General features: G+C 39.6%; 1 protein-coding gene across 1 annotated transcript; it reads left to right on the top strand.

Moving 5' to 3' along the window:
- The first annotated feature begins 1,822 nt into the window (after positions 1 to 1,822).
- Positions 1,823 to 13,939, top strand: ATP6AP1 (ATPase H+ transporting accessory protein 1). Its single transcript, XM_015815102.1, has 10 exons — positions 1,823 to 1,951; positions 3,717 to 3,843; positions 4,479 to 4,553; positions 6,555 to 6,748; positions 8,110 to 8,150; positions 8,893 to 8,978; positions 10,007 to 10,242; positions 11,210 to 11,257; positions 12,985 to 13,216; positions 13,598 to 13,939. Exons 1-10 carry the CDS (start codon positions 1,854 to 1,856, stop codon positions 13,805 to 13,807), a joined length of 1,347 nt encoding a protein of 448 aa, XP_015670588.1. The 5' UTR covers positions 1,823 to 1,853; the 3' UTR covers positions 13,808 to 13,939.
- Positions 13,940 to 15,671: the final 1,732 nt, after the last annotated feature.

Raw genomic sequence — 15,671 nt, 5'->3', positions numbered from 1 at the left:
AGATAGCAATGCAAGAACAGCTTCTGGCAATTTAGAACAATTTAGAACAACTTCTACCTAAAAGCACAACCCAGTGAGAAGAGACCTTAAATAGCAGGTGTTAGGTATGTTTGGAGTGATAGAGTCAGGCTGGCAGAGAAAATTTGTCCAGGGTAAAGCCTCTGAATATAATGAATGGGATTTATATAAGAGGAGTAGGACTTCTTATCAGATTGTGTGCCTTGTTAATTAGGGAGACTGGGAAGGAAATGTCCACTCCCCCTTTTTTTGTAATGCCCATTGAAGGTTTCTATTGTACTAGTTAATTACTATTATCCCATTTACAAGTGCAATCCCTTCATAACTGACATCAGGCATTGAGTATTTTGTAAATCTATTATTAGTGCAAATATAATATCAGGAATTCAGCATAACTGAAGTGTGTATTATGATTTATGATTCTCCACATTACAGCCCACAACTTGATAATGTCTGTGTAAATCAACCTATAAGCCTTTGGTGACTGCAGAACAAAGACCATTTCCTTCTCCCCCACTCCCATCCAGAGCTTGTCCATCTGTGTACAAATTCCATTCATTTTAATAGTAATAGAATAGGGCTGGAAGGGACCTTGGAGGTCTTCAATTTACCACCTTTTTTGCCACAGTTGTTAAGTGAATCACTGTAGTTAAGTTAGTAATGAGATTGTTATGAGAATCCAGTTTCCCCATTAACTTTGCTTGTCAGAATGTGGGACACTATAACCATCATAACTATGAGCCAGTTGCCAAGTGTCTGAATTTTGATTATCCCCATTGACCATGGGGATGCTGCAATGGATGTAAGTGTGAAAAACAGTCATAAGTCACTTTTTTTAGTGCCATTGTAACTAAATCAACTGTTATAAGTTGAGGACTACCTGTAGTTACAAGCCTAAAATCTTTCAGCAAGTTTCTTGGAAATTTAAACCTAGCTCTCTTCACTCAGTCCAGGATTCTTAAATCATTGCACCCACTGATTTGTTAATGACCAGAGGCTTTGGGGATTATAGCTAAAACATCAACACTAACAAGTTGCTTGCTACCTATATACGAATATATAATTTCTGCATAATGTAATTTCCTCCACATACAGGAGAATGCACTCTGAACTTGTTTAAAGTACATTCCTCGATATCAGTAAAAATTTAAGCAGAGAACAGGTTACACTTTGCTTCTTCTCACTTCTCTCCAACAGCCGCTCCTTTTTCCAACTGGAAACGAAGACAGGGATTTCTAACACCAATGACACCCCCCCTTCACGATTATACGTCTATGGAGATTCTCAGTCATCCAGTTCATGGTTGTCCCAAAGGTGCTTTTTCAAGAGGCAATTGGACTTTGTTTTTCTTTGAAGACATTTCGCTTCTCATCCAAGAAGCTTCTTCAACTCTTCCAGTTGCCTCTGGTTTCTCACGAGTACAAAATTCTCCACTGGTCCTGCCTGGGCGCAAGACCATGTTGCATATTCTGCGGTGTTTTATTTTGGAGGAAGTCCCAGAGTTAGTATTTTTGGGTGGAAGCCACTTTCGTGCCGCTGGTCGTTATTTATTAAAAAAATAAAATAATCATCACTCTAACCCAAAGTCGGCTTCAAAGCGATTACGGATTTAAACAGGCAAAATTGAGTTTTGCTGAAACGTGCAGAGACTTCCCATCCCGGGAAAGGAAGTGGCGGGCAGCATAAATAAAATCCCTATTGGCTCTTGAAGGTCCCGCCTCGTCCTCTAAATGGATGTTCCCCTAAGGCCGGTAACGCCCTTCCGGGTTCTGATTGGCTGCAGCGGGCCGGGAAAGCAGGAGAAGAACTATCCGCGGAAGGGAACAGGAAGGAAGATGGCGTTGCGGTGGGTTGCTGGGGTTTTGCTGCTGAGCCTGGGGCTGGTGGCCGCGCACACCGGGCAGGTGCCCTTGCTCGCTTGGTCGAGTCACAGGTATGTGGGACTCTGAAATATTCTACGTGGGTAATTTGAGGTCACGGGGATTAGAGTCACGGGAGATCGAGGCGGCCGAAGGGATGTATTGGAGCTTGCTTTGCGTGGATAGCCACCCGAGTCTTTATTTTCGTTTTTGTTCCTCTGGATCGGTCCCTTTATCCACACCTTACGGCTCTGGATGTTTTAAACCTCTTATTCCTGAGATGCAAACCACCAATGCTGCAACCGCAGGTATTTGTATCCCCCCCCCCCTTGAAGACTTGTCTCGAGATGAGTCTAGATTTGCTGCAATTATACTGCGTGTGCAATTGTGGGAAACCTATGAGATGGTCTCATGATCGCAGATTATTCCAGCCATTAGCTATTCTGGCTCATGATACTATTTTTGGGGACAATAAGAAATCCCCCTTTTGCTATATGGACCTGGAAGAACATTGTGAAATACAGCTCATTGATCTGCGCTGTGTTTCGGATTTTGGAGTTTTTGAGATGTGTGTTGTTAGTATAGGGTGAAAAAAAGAGTTTTGGGGGTGCTATTGTGTTAAGGGGAACTGAGATAATGAATAGCTTAGTTTTTTTGTGGTATTACTAGTTTCTACCAACGAGATTGTAACTTTTAGCAAAAGTATCATTTACAAATTATGTCTTAGTTCCAAGGAGCCAAGATGACATTTTTGACATTGCATGGACATAGTATTTAATTTACATATAATAGTTTTTTTCTCCAAAGCAATCAATACAGTTTAGTGCTTCAAGGTGGACTTTTCAAGAGCCATAGGATTTTTTGCATCTCTGTTACAGTGTACAGAAAAAGGATATTCCACCCTCTTATTAGAAGAGTTTATTTCCACCAGTTTTTAGATATAGGAGAAGGCAATCGTTCAACATTGGTTTTTCCATTCTCCTTTCCATTCCTTTCATTTTGGTATATCAATCAGAATCTACATTCCTCATAATTTGCTCTTCTTTTTTAAAGCACAGTGTCCTCATTTGATTACATTTCCCTTTGTGCTATTGTTGTCCTTGCCTTGGGAGATATAATTGTATTGTGACCAATTGCAATTAGTTAAGAGACATATTTTAAAAAGGTAATGCAAAACAAAACCAGGTGATGTGATGGGATTTTTATTTACTCCTCCACTCAATAGTTTTAAATAATATTTTTGAGACTTTGACAACTTAGGTGCCACTATATTTTAGAAATTCTATGAGAATGTGTTGGCATGAAATTCTCTTCTCCCCTCAAAAGACTTTTTAGAATAAAACTTGGCTGTACGTAAAAGATATAGTAATGTATTATTTTGGTCTTTTATCATGGCTGCTAAGCATTCTCATCTTAATGTTATTGCAATTCAAGCTAGAGGAATTTTCTTAATGAGCAGATATGGAATTCTAGTTGGGCTTAAGCCAGTTGATATGCAGAAGTTGTAGAAACTGAGCAGTGGCCAAATATGGAACCTAAAAGCTCATAGAGCTTTTCTTTTTGGCTTGTGTGGTGAGCAAAATGCTAATTTTAATCCTGCATGTTCTATCTGTGTCAGCATCATTCCCTAAACTGGTGTGATCTGAACATGTTGACCATTGGTATTTGTAACATCCTGGCAGTAGGCTTTCTGGGGTTTGTGGGAATTGAAGTCCTGTACACATGAAGACATCAGGCTGGAAAAGACTGTGATATTATAAGATAAAGATAAAAGCTTCTGTGAAAGAAAATTTAGCTTTTCTCCTTTTGACTTTTCCCCCCTCTATCTTGTGAGCACAGCTCCTTATGGTCCCCTTTGGCAGCTCCACATGAGGGTCATGTGGTGACAGAAGCTCAGCTTGCATCTTTACTGGACTCAGCAGTAGACAATGGCCCTCACAATGTATTGCTGTTCCTTCAGGAGAAAGTAAGTTATGGTGACAGGCTTCTTCATTGTATTTATGTCAGTTCTTATCAGTGGTTGCATGCTGACCTGTTCATGTAGACTTTTAAATATTTTTTATTATAATCTATGAGAGCGTAAAAGTCTTTTGGAAATAACCTTTTTACAAGTAGTTAATAATTCTATAGATTTCATTGTCCGAATACTGATTTTGTTCTTTTGGGGATTCAATATATATGTGGGGGGGGAATGCTTCCTGTTTCTTGAGAGTGCACATGGCAATAAAAGGAAGCTTCTTTGGCTTAGTCATGTTTACTGGGAACCTTGTGATATTCGATCACTTCTTCACTACATTTATCAGGATCTTTGTTAGCCAATGTTTACTGAACCTACGTGTAGGATGGGGTATTTCTTTTTTCCCTCCCATTTTAACATGATAAAATAATAATAATGCAGGTTCTCCCTAAACTGAAGCAGCGGTTTCTGTTGAAAGCTCCTTTTGCCCATTTTTTCTTTTGATCTGGTCTGTAGGTTTGAAGTAAAATCAAGATGGCTTCCTGTCAAAATATAAAATGTTTAAAATGCTGTTGAGAGAGAGAGAGAGAGAGAGAGAGAGAGAGAGAGACTGAAGGTTTAAAACAATTTGTCTTCCCTTACAGCTTAGCATTGAGGATTTCACAGCGTATGGTGGAGTATTTGGAAATAAGCCAGATAGCGCCTTCCCCAATCTGGAGGTGAGGAGAATAATTGGGAATTATAAATTATGCTGCATCACCTATTTTTCTTACTGTGCATGCATTTGTGTACATCAACATATCTGTGTATGTATATGCATATGTGTATACACAGAGCGCAAGAGTGAAACCTTCATTTAATGTACTGTTTGGAGGAAGGGGGATCGATTGCTCCTGAAGGTCTGTTAAATCTTAAATTATATCAAGTTATGCTAATTATTTCATTTGTGTAGTGTCATAAATCTCATGAGTGAGATAAAATCAACTTGAAAAATAACATATATTTGGCTGCGTTAGTTGGACTCCTTCAAATATAATGCACTTGTTTAATTAGTTCAGGATGGAAATTTAGCCTTCCCATCTGAAGTCTGAATGGAGCTCCCGGAACTGAGTTTTCATTATGACTGTTTTTCCATTGGGCTACTACTTCCAAGAAGTAGTAAAAAGAGGATCTTAAAATACAGTCATAGAATTAAAATTTCCATTGTGTCCAGTTACAATTTCTTTTCTTTTCCTTGTACTATAAGCTGGCCCAGTGGCTTCTTGTTTCTTAAACATGTGGCAGCAAGAGACTGGAAGCCAGAAAAATAGGTTATTCTGCTGTATTAAATAAAATGAAAAAGGAAGAGAAGCCGTTGTGGGGTTTTGTTTAATGAAAAGCAGCAGGATCACTGGTGTGTTTTATTTTAAGTATGTTTGATCAGGATCTCCCGAGAACTGCATTCATATTCTGTCTCAGTTGTATAGCTTGCAAACTCTCTCAAGCTAATCTTGTAACAAACGATGTCTGTGAGAAAATGTCAGTTGGAGAGAGAGAAAAGTTTCCCCAGCAGTCTTGAGCTTCTAGGAAGGAAAAGAAATAACATTCAGATTTGATTTGAATTCTAGCCATAGTCTTAAAATCTAATTACGTATTCAGCCTAGTGAATGGGTAAGGTCTCTTTATGTCACTTAAAAAGGGGGGGTTGAAGATATTTAGATTTAGGCTCAATAAGGGGCTGTTTCCTATCTACTATTCAGTTTTCCTTTGTATGACATTCAGAATCATTTAAAAGTAATCATCAGTTTTCCACATATGAGTTCACATAAATAAGCTGGAATATACAATGATAAATGAAAGTCCTGTACTTTAATACCAATGCTATTTATTTCAAACTGCAAATTACAAATGGAAGCTTTAAAAGATTCTAAATGTTTCATTTATCACTTCTTTTCCTAACCCTAACCCATTCATGCAACAATAGGCTGTTTAGACAGTTGGTCACTGAAAATTACTGGTGTGATTTCTTGCCAGATATTGGTGATAAATGAAAAATGGGCTATGGGAGACATATTGAATTTTGGGAAGGATGCATTTGGTCCCTGACTATTAATCTGCATTTAATTCTTAATCCTGAAATTACATGTTTTTCTCAGAACTTATCTATGGTACACATAGTTATAACTGCGATGGAGCCTGCCCATGGTCACTTAACCAACCTTATTTTATGTCCTTTTCTGTGGCAGTCATAAACATGGTCATTAAATGAACCCATTATTTGCTATGGGGCATTTTTGACAAAACCCAGAAGTAATTGCCAGGTTTTGGAAAAACCGTCATAAAATGTGGTCATGTGATCGCGGGATGCTACAAACGGCAGTAAATGCAGTCCTGTTGCCAAGCTCCCGAAGTTTGGTCATGTGACCATGAGGGGTTTTGACTTTGAATCCAGATCATAGGTCTTCTTTTCTGGGTCCATTGTAATTTCAAATGGTCACTAAGCCACCAGTTGTAAGTCAAGGACTACCTGTAATGCTGAACTATTAGACTAGAATGCTGAATATTAAAGTAAACTCTGCCCATGGCTTGGATTGAGATGCGGTCAGTAGCTGTTGAAAAGCAAAATATTATAGCACTAAAAGATGGACAGTGATAATGAAAACGTGCCAGTCCTTTTATTAACAACGTATTTTGGGACACCCTGTTGGTATAGATCTGACTGTTTCATTCCTTCCCATCAGAATGCCTTAGGAACAGCTCCCTCTTCTTTAGTGCTTCCTTCTGTCGACTGGTTTGCAGCTGGTGCTGTGCCTGCCTTTTTGAAGGCCAAACTGGGCATTTCACCTCTTCATGTGGACCAGAACACTCTGCAGGAGCTGCGACTCAATGCCAGCCTTCCTGCCTTACTGATGGTGCGGTTGCCTTATACCACTGGGTAGGTACTCAGTCTTGTGGTCCTTTTTTTGTTACTAAGACTGCAATATCCTCCCCTCTTGTGCATATGTGCACGCAGATATTGTAGGGTGCATCCGCAGGGCTGTAGGTGATAAAGGGATACATTGACCTCTTTGGGGAAGGCATGAGAGATTGCGGTGACTCATTCCTGGGAAAAAGGAAAGCGGGAGAAATAAGCTCAAAATAAACCCGCCTTGATTTTGTTTAGTATGAAATTGGAGAGACTTTTCAGGATTCAGTTCTTATACAAAAAAGATTAATTCTGGAATCCCTGCCTTGCCTGCTTTTTGACATGGCCTACTTCAGAGGGCTGACAGTCTTGAAAGCGTGTCCAAGTTTTTATCTGTTCCATCTTGTACTAACCCAAGGCTGGATTATTTTGAATTTCTTTCTCATTCTTCCCTCTATCCCTGTGTAATTTCTCTAATGACTCTCTCATACCTTCCCCCCCCCAGTCAGTTTTCCAATCCTTTACATGAGAAACAACTTCCTATTGATCATTACATGTTAACATTGAGATAATCTGTTACCATTTCTTGCTCTTGTGGATCCAGTTTATAGCATTCATTTCCCCCAGAAATCAACTTCTCCAACTTACTCTGCAGTTCCTATTTCCCCCTCTGTGTAGCTTATCTTGGTAGTTTACCTTTTGTACTTTTCCCCTTGCCTTCTTCCCCATACCTATCGGGACACATGCATGTCGCACTGCCTTCAGGTTTTTCAGTCGCCCTCCACTGCACAGTCTCAGAAGGTTGAGCTGGACTCCCTTCCACATGAGGTAGTGAGAAGCAATGTGGCTCCTGGAAATCTAGGCCAGACTTTCTCCCTCTAACTACAGGAGAGTATCATTGATAAGTACTGGTAGTCCTCGACTTACGGCCACAATATTTATGTTGCTAAGTGAGAAATTTGTTGTGAGTTTTGCTCCGTTTTTTTTTTTTTTTGGCCACATTTGTTAAATGAATTGTTGCAGTTGTTAAATTAGTAACACCGTGGTTTAGTGAATCTGGCATTCCCATTGATGTTGCTTGTCAGGTCGTCACAAAAGGCAATCGCATGACCCCCGGGACACTGCAGCCATCTTAAATATGAACCAGTTGTCAAGCATCCAAATGTAAATCACGTGACCACGGGGGATGCTGCAATGACCAGAAATGTGAAAAATGGTCATAAGTCACTTTTTTCAGTGCCGTTGTAACTTCGAATGCTCACTAAATGAACTGTTCTAAGTTGACTACCTGTAAAATGGAAGAATCTAGAGTCACAGAAAGGGAGGCTGGAGATGTTTTTTGTTAACAAGCTGTAATCTCTCTCTTCCTCTCTCTCCTCTTTCTTCTCCAGCTCTAGTCTTATGGCCCCGAAGGAAGTTTTGACCAGCAATGGTAAGCAACAGCTTGAAAACCTTAATCCATTGGGGAAGAATGGCTCCCGAAGCATTTTAGGTGGGCCTGCAAAGTTGATCTGCTTGGAATGTCCTGGTGTGGGATTCTGGTTCATAGAGGTATTCTTGACCTACAGCCATTTGTTTAGCGACCATTCAAAGTTACAGTGGCACCAAAAAAAGTGACTTAGGACCGGTCCTCATATTTATAACCATCACAGCATCCCCACAGTACACGGTCAAAATTCAGGTGCTTGGCAATCAGCATGTAATTACAACGGTTGCAGCATCTTGGGTTCATGTGCTCACATCCATTTGCGATTTCTCAGCTGGCTTCCAACAAGCAGAGTCCGTGGGGCAACAGATTGTAAAATTGTCCACGACTCACTTAACAACCATCTTGCTTAGCAACAAAAGTTCTGGTCCTAATTATGATTGTAAGTCAAGGACTACCTGTGTTTAGTTTATGGTAGCCAGCTGTATGGCACTCTTATAGCAGTTTGCTTTTTGCCATACAGACTAGCTTATACAAACGACAGAATCAAGGCAAGTTCTCACTGACAAGGGACAGCAGCAGCCTTAAGTGAAGTAGAGAGGTAAAGAGCAGGCATGCAGGCTGGGTCAGATTCAAAGATGGCAAGAAGTGCTGCTTGCCTGAGGCTGTTTATTCATGCCTGGGCTTTAGTCTTTAGGCTGGAGGCACTAAGGCCACTTTTTTCTTCTAACAAGATGTCTTCTTGCAGATGAGATCCTGGGGCAGGTTTTGAGCGCTCTTCAGTCAGAAGATATTCCCTACACAGCTATCCTGACTGCTCTACGGCCTTCCAGGGTATGAGGTCCTTCTGATTGCCCTGTAGTTGCTCTTTTTGCTCTCCTTTCCCCGTTCTTGGGAATATAGCGTTGTCTGAATGCCACATTAATTGGCTACTTTTGAGTCTGAGACAGCTTGATAATAGGCACGTGGTTCACATTACAAATATTAAAGAAAAGTAAAACAGTGATAATTAAATTATGCACAAAGAAATGGTGAAATGAGGAGGAAGACAACAAAAAGCATTTAAAAAAATATTAATCTTTTTGTTAAAAGAATTAGCAATAAGAGAGACTGAGTTAAATTGGATTCTGCCAAAGCAAAATTTCCAGAAAATGGATGTCTGTGTGGATGTCTGGGAACATTTATTTACCTGCTTATCAGCTTTATTCCATGCCTTTATTATATGCAATTCAAGCTACATAATGTTCCCCCTTGTTTTCCTCACACTGATAACACTGTGAGGTAGATTGGACTGAGAGAGAGAGCGACTAATCCAAAGTCATCTGTGCTTAATACCAGATGAGAATGTGGTCTCCTGTTTCTAGCCCAGCTCCTAAACCATTGCACCAATCTGGGTCTCTAAAGCAACCCTTTCTGAGGTACCTAAACCAAAGTCTTATGTAGCTGAAAGCTCCACGTGACCTCTTACTGGTGCTCCAGAACTTGTGCTATAAGGAGTGAGCCAAGTAACATCAATTTAAAAATTCATTTAGATTCAGCGGCAATAATGAAATATAATTACTCCTCGAATATTTGATCATTTGTTCCTTGCTGTTGCTATAAAAATTATACTTTGATAGCAACTTTTGGGGGCTAGTATTGGAGAGCAGAGGGAACTTTATCCTTGTCTGCAAACCCAAACATTAATCTTAGTCTTTTCTGCCCTGTTGCATTCTGTCCATCTTTATTTTTTACTCTCCACTCTCTGATAAGGTGACTTTTGGTGGGGTTTTTTTAATGTGTGGTATTATAATTCTGTTTGTAATTCGGGGAAATGCTGGTTGTGTGATACAGCGTATGAAGAAGGGAAAATTCCCCTCCAGGTTCTCCGGGATATTTCTGATGTGGCTCCAGAGAAGCTAGGGAGACAGCTGCTTCAGAAGGAGACAGTATTTGCACCCGTTCATTACTCCAAAGATGGGATCACAAGGATACTCTTTTGGGCCAGCAATTTATCAGTGACCATCAACAAGACACTATTTGACCTAACCAATTTAACCTTTGGGCCTAGTGCTGTGGTTGATGTGCAGGACTCTACATGGAATTCCAGTTTTTCTGAGTAAGTTGGGGCAAGGGCTGTGAGGGTGGTGGCAGGCTGATGATGGGATATTATGAGCTGGTGAAGAAAGTGTGGATAGGTGGGGTGGGAAGTTGCTGGCTGCCATGAGTTGGAGGAGGAAGTTGGGTACACTTTTATAAATAATGGGATTCATCTTTGAATCATTCAAGCTGGCATGTCAGTCTGTAAATATTTGATGTGACTGTGCTTCTGCTAGTTAGGGGGTGTGAAGGATCCTGAATTCTGGCCTTTCTATATCATTAGGATAGCTCCATTTTGCCTCACATCAAGAACTGGCTGCATTTTGCCTCCAGGTTTCTCAAATTTTACAGATTATGAATGAAATTTAAACACACACACACACAAAATTGGGGGAAATAATCTCTGGGATTTTTGTGTGTCATGCCAAATTCTAAATTGGCACATGGGTAGTCCTTGACTTATGACTGATTGTTTAATGATCCAAGTTACAATGGACTTTTAAAAAGCTACTTATGAACCATCATCAAAGTTAGACTGCCACACTTCACCACATCCCACCCTGTGGTCACCTGATTGCATATCAGGTGCTTGGCCACACTCGCATTTACGATTGATTGCAAAAATCCCACAGTCATGTGATTGCAGTTGGTGATATTTTTTCCATTTTCCATCAGAAAATGGCAAAAATACCATTGGATATGCTTGATTCACTTAACTTCATGGTTTGCTTAATGACCACTTTCATAAAAATGGTTGTAAAATCAAATCTGGACACGTGGTTTGATACAACCACAACAACATATGACTAAAATTCCAGGCTCCATTGTGGTCATAAATCAAGGACTACCTATATTAGAATCATACTTAAAGCTTGCCCAGCACTAACTAAACATTATGTAAGTCTTTAGTAAATATGAAGAGGGGGTGTATAGTTTGGGACTGGTTATATAAATAAATTATAATGAATTCTGCTTTCTCTCCATAGATTAGTACTGAAATATGAAAAAATAGATCGGAAACCATTAAGTATCAGGTAAAGTTGGCACAGTTCCTGAGATTCTGTTTTTAAAACAGCATATATTTTACCAGTTGTTACTTGTCTTTTTCAATCTTGGAGGTTAAATCACTGTATCTACGTTTGTTCTCTATCTACAGCAGAATTGAAATTTGACATCTTTTTTAAAAAAAAGATTGATCCATTATACACATACAAACACATACATACAAAACACGATGTTTAAAGCCTGACATTTTAAAGCACAAAACATTATTTCTTGTGGTACAATTTGTATTGAAGGGCTCAGCTGGGTCTTTTTATTAATATTCTAAGACAGGAAGTCTTGTTCCTTAGATTTTGTGTGTAGTTTTTCCAGTGTTGGAAACTGAGGTTTCACATACACAGAGAGCCCTTGAGTTATTCCTAACCACCCCCTGTGACTTCCAAGAAAACTGTGTAGAGATCATGAGTTCAGCTTGGCCCAGGTCTTCCTCTTTAAAGGCCCTTTTTACTACAGTAGCCAAATGGTGGCATGGTTACCTAGCCGTGTTTCCCCGAAAATAAGACCCGGTCTTATTTTTACCTCCCAAAGAGGCATTAGGTCTTATTTTTGGGAGATGTCTTATATTTTTTGTGAGACCTGCCTCGCCTCAATGGCAGCGGCACCAACAGCCCTGCCCAGCAGGAGCCTGTGTGGCTGCCGGCCTTCTTCTGCAGCCGCTCACAACAGCATCACCCCGTGTCTCCCTTCTCTGTTCTGGAAATGGCAGCCCTGTTTTCTGCCGCTTCTCTCGGTGCTGCTGTAGAGTTTGGTGCACCACCGTCCAACTCCTCTCTCTTTCCGAAAGCATTTCTTCACTAACCTGCTTTCCAGCTCTGGTGCGTTTCCCTCCTGCTTCAGGGAAACGAAGTTTGTGGGTCTAAAAAAAGTTCAGTCAAACCTTCCAACTTCACGAGATTTTTTTTTTTTTTTTGCGAGAAGTTGGAAGATCTGACTAAACTTTTTCAGTCAGGTGCGGGGCGCGTGGGGCAGCTCCATCTCCTCCACCACCTGCCTCGCCTCATTGTGGCGGCAGTGGCATGACACATGCTCTCCTGCCCCATTGCGGCAGTGAGGTGGGACGGAGTGGGCGGGCTTATTTTTGAGGCAGGGCTTATATTAGACCCACTCCCAAAAATCAGGGTAGGGCTTATTTCCGGGGAAACACGGTACAATTTTGAAAGGGCAATATACAGAAATAATCTCTTTACTAAATTAGATCTAATACTTTTAAAATATGGTGCTTCCTGCTAAATGTCCTGCAAAAAAAAATATGGAGAAAAAGCAGAACATCCTGTTTCAGTCCATATATATGAGGCAACACTGTCCACTGGAGCCCTTTCACACACACACCAACTCCCCAAATATTAAATGTGATCCTGAGTCCCAGGAAGATGCCAGCCCACCTTTTCTCTTTTAGCAATAGTATTAAGGCTTGATGAAAATTTAAAGGCGTTTTTAGAAATCCCATGTAAAGTGGGAGACAAAGTGTTGTAATGAATATAAGACACGTGATACCTGCTACTACTAGGTGGTTTTGGGCTAGTTTAATTCAAGGATTGACCCAGAGGATTACAATGGTTACTAAGAACTATCCAGGGTATTTTTGCGCTCTCTCTCTCTTCTCTTCTTCTCCCTTTCCCTCCCTCTTTTCCTCCCTCTCACTCTTTCTGTCTCTCACATACACAAATCTCTTGGTTTTCTCTCTCTTCCCACATCGCAGATTTCAAATGACAAATGCCAGTTACCCTGTTTCTAAGCGGAACTGGTTTGTCCTCCACACGGTGGAACTGGTCAGACCTGGAGAACCACCTGCTGTCTTCAATGCTACCTATATCACAGCCCCTACCAACTATTCCTTCAGCTGTGGTTGTGTCAGCAGTGAACCATCTTTGGGGGGCATCTTGGTCCCCAGAAATGCCACCAACTGGAAACTGACAATCATGAGATTTCAGGTATGCTGAGTGGGGAGAATACATCCCAGTTGACTTGAAATGGTGACAGAAAACCCTAGTCTTTTGTAAAGCTAAGCTGTCTGACTTTTCCAGAAATATCTCATTTTGTGCTTCTATCAATGGATCACCTTTCTTTCTAATAAATTACTCTGGTATTTGTGTGAAGAATGAGCTTTGGTTGCTTTCTGATTGGCAGCCAGGGATCAAGGCCAATCTCCCACATCCTCTGACTTCTGGTAGACTCTGTAAATGGCACTGAGCTAGAACTGCTTTTATATACTGTAGTAATGGAATTTGTTAAGATCCTGTTGGGAATATAGCGAGGTATAGGAAGATTTAAACCAGCCTGCAACACTAATACAATCTTCTCTGTCCTTGCAGATTCAAAGCTACCAACTGATAAATGAAACATTTTCTGATGCTAGTGACTGTGCTGGTTTCTTTTCTCCTGGACTTTGGATGGGTTTGCTCACTTCGTTCCTTCTCGTTGCTATCTTCACCTACGGTCTCCACATGATCATGAGCCTCAAGACTATGGACCGATTTGATGACCCCAAGGGGCCTACCATCTCTGTGCCCCAGACAGAATAGTGGCCGGTTCACGTGAATCTCATTTTATCAAAAAAAAAGTGACCAGCTTGTGTATACCATTATTCTGCCTATTCCATCAGTCATCATCCCAATCCCTAACATGATGTATTAAATTCTACTTGGTCCTGAGCCTTTACCTTGTATAGCCCCTTGTTTTTCTCCCCTCAATCTAATATTCCTGGAGACAAGCTGTAAGTAAATAGAGGTATTGTTTCCATACTGGATAGAGATGGACATCCTGTGTTTTGCACACTGCTGAGAATATCTACATTGAAGTTTGTTAAAGCTATATCTCCTCAAAGAAAACAACCATTCCCTTTTACATTTCTAGTGGACAGAAATAACCTTACCTTGTAATGTAAAATGGTGTACATTTTCTCATTTTGAATGTTTTTTTCCCCTTTGCCTTACCGAGATCCCTTTTTGCACCCACACTGCTGTATTCCAAATAGTTTTCTCCCCATTGTCCTTATTTATTTGTGGTTCTTGTGATTAGTTTTGTTTACGATAACTCAAGTATTTGGGACTTTGTGCTGCTTGTGATCAGGTTGGGTGGGATTTCCCTTCCATGACACACTTGCTGTTCCAGCAATTTGAAAAATGCAAATAAAGGAGAAAGAGTTGAATCTGTGTAGTGTGCATTTTAAATATTAAGTAGCAGGCCCTTGTGAGCTATGAAGGATAACAGATTCTGAAACACCTTAAATTTTAGTTGGATTCATGGAAAAATGGTATTCTGACATACTGATTTTTCAGTAAGTCTTAAGGCAGGAAACAGCAAGTCTTGGATTAATTTTAATAGCCCTCTGCTTAAAATCAATTTTTACAAGTGATTAATTCACAATAAATATTAATCTTTTCCTCAGCAGACTTTGTGGTATGAAATTAATCACATATCAATTTATAACAGTCCTTGGCCAGTGATTAATAGAACTTCATTATAGAAAACGTAAAATTAAAAATCAAGAAAGGATTAAATGCATGCATAAGTGGAATCAAAGGTATAAGTATAATCTTTAAAATAAGACTAAACTGAAATGTATCAATGATAAAAGCATTTTCACAGACTAATTTTAACTTTATTTTGTTAAACTTGTTTAACTATTCAAAATTAAATTGAGGGCTTAATAAATACTAATATGCTAAAAAAAAATATCTATAAATCAATTTTAAGAAAAACAATTGAACATCCATAGTTTTCAAATGGGTTTTATTTGGTTAATAAAAAACTGCAATAAGTCTAAATTGATAAGAGTGGACACCAATTTGTGAGATTATCTACCAATATCAGTAATTATGACTGGTTAAAATAAAAGGATCTTCAATGTGTTTGCTCTTATCAGTCCCCTAATAATCTGTTGATGAATTTTTATTGCTGCAACACAAAAGCCAGCAGTATTATATAAGATAACTAGTTTCTTGTCTGATAGAAGAAAATCAATGAGAACACTTTAATTTTGACCTGTAAAATGTCAGTAAAGGAAGAGTAAAAGTTGGTTCACTGTCCTACTAATAGGGGCATGTAGGGTGAGAAAAAAGGAGTTAATATGTGACATCAGTTTCATACAGTTCTGACATTTATCATTGCTTCATCTTGCTATTGACACGATATAACATCTGAAATGAGCTTCAACAACAAAAAGGCATACATGTATTATTGTCTTTTTGTTTCCAGAAGTAGTTGCATTTGAGAATCCATTTCATTTGCTAAAATGTTTCACTGTTATAAAAAAAACTTCCTGAAACATGTTGCAATTAAATCACACTTAACAATGCATGAATAATTTCAAAGTATCCTAATTAGATTTGGCACTCTTAAAAGCACATTGTTAAATATTTAGTACAGTTCTGTGTAGCCAGTATA

This window comes from Protobothrops mucrosquamatus, unplaced genomic scaffold, assembly GCF_001527695.2.
Source record: "Protobothrops mucrosquamatus isolate PMUCROS unplaced genomic scaffold, P.Mucros_1.0 scaffold315, whole genome shotgun sequence".
NCBI lineage: Eukaryota > Metazoa > Chordata > Lepidosauria > Squamata > Viperidae > Protobothrops > Protobothrops mucrosquamatus.
This window is presented reverse-complemented; position numbering and strand designations above follow the sequence as displayed.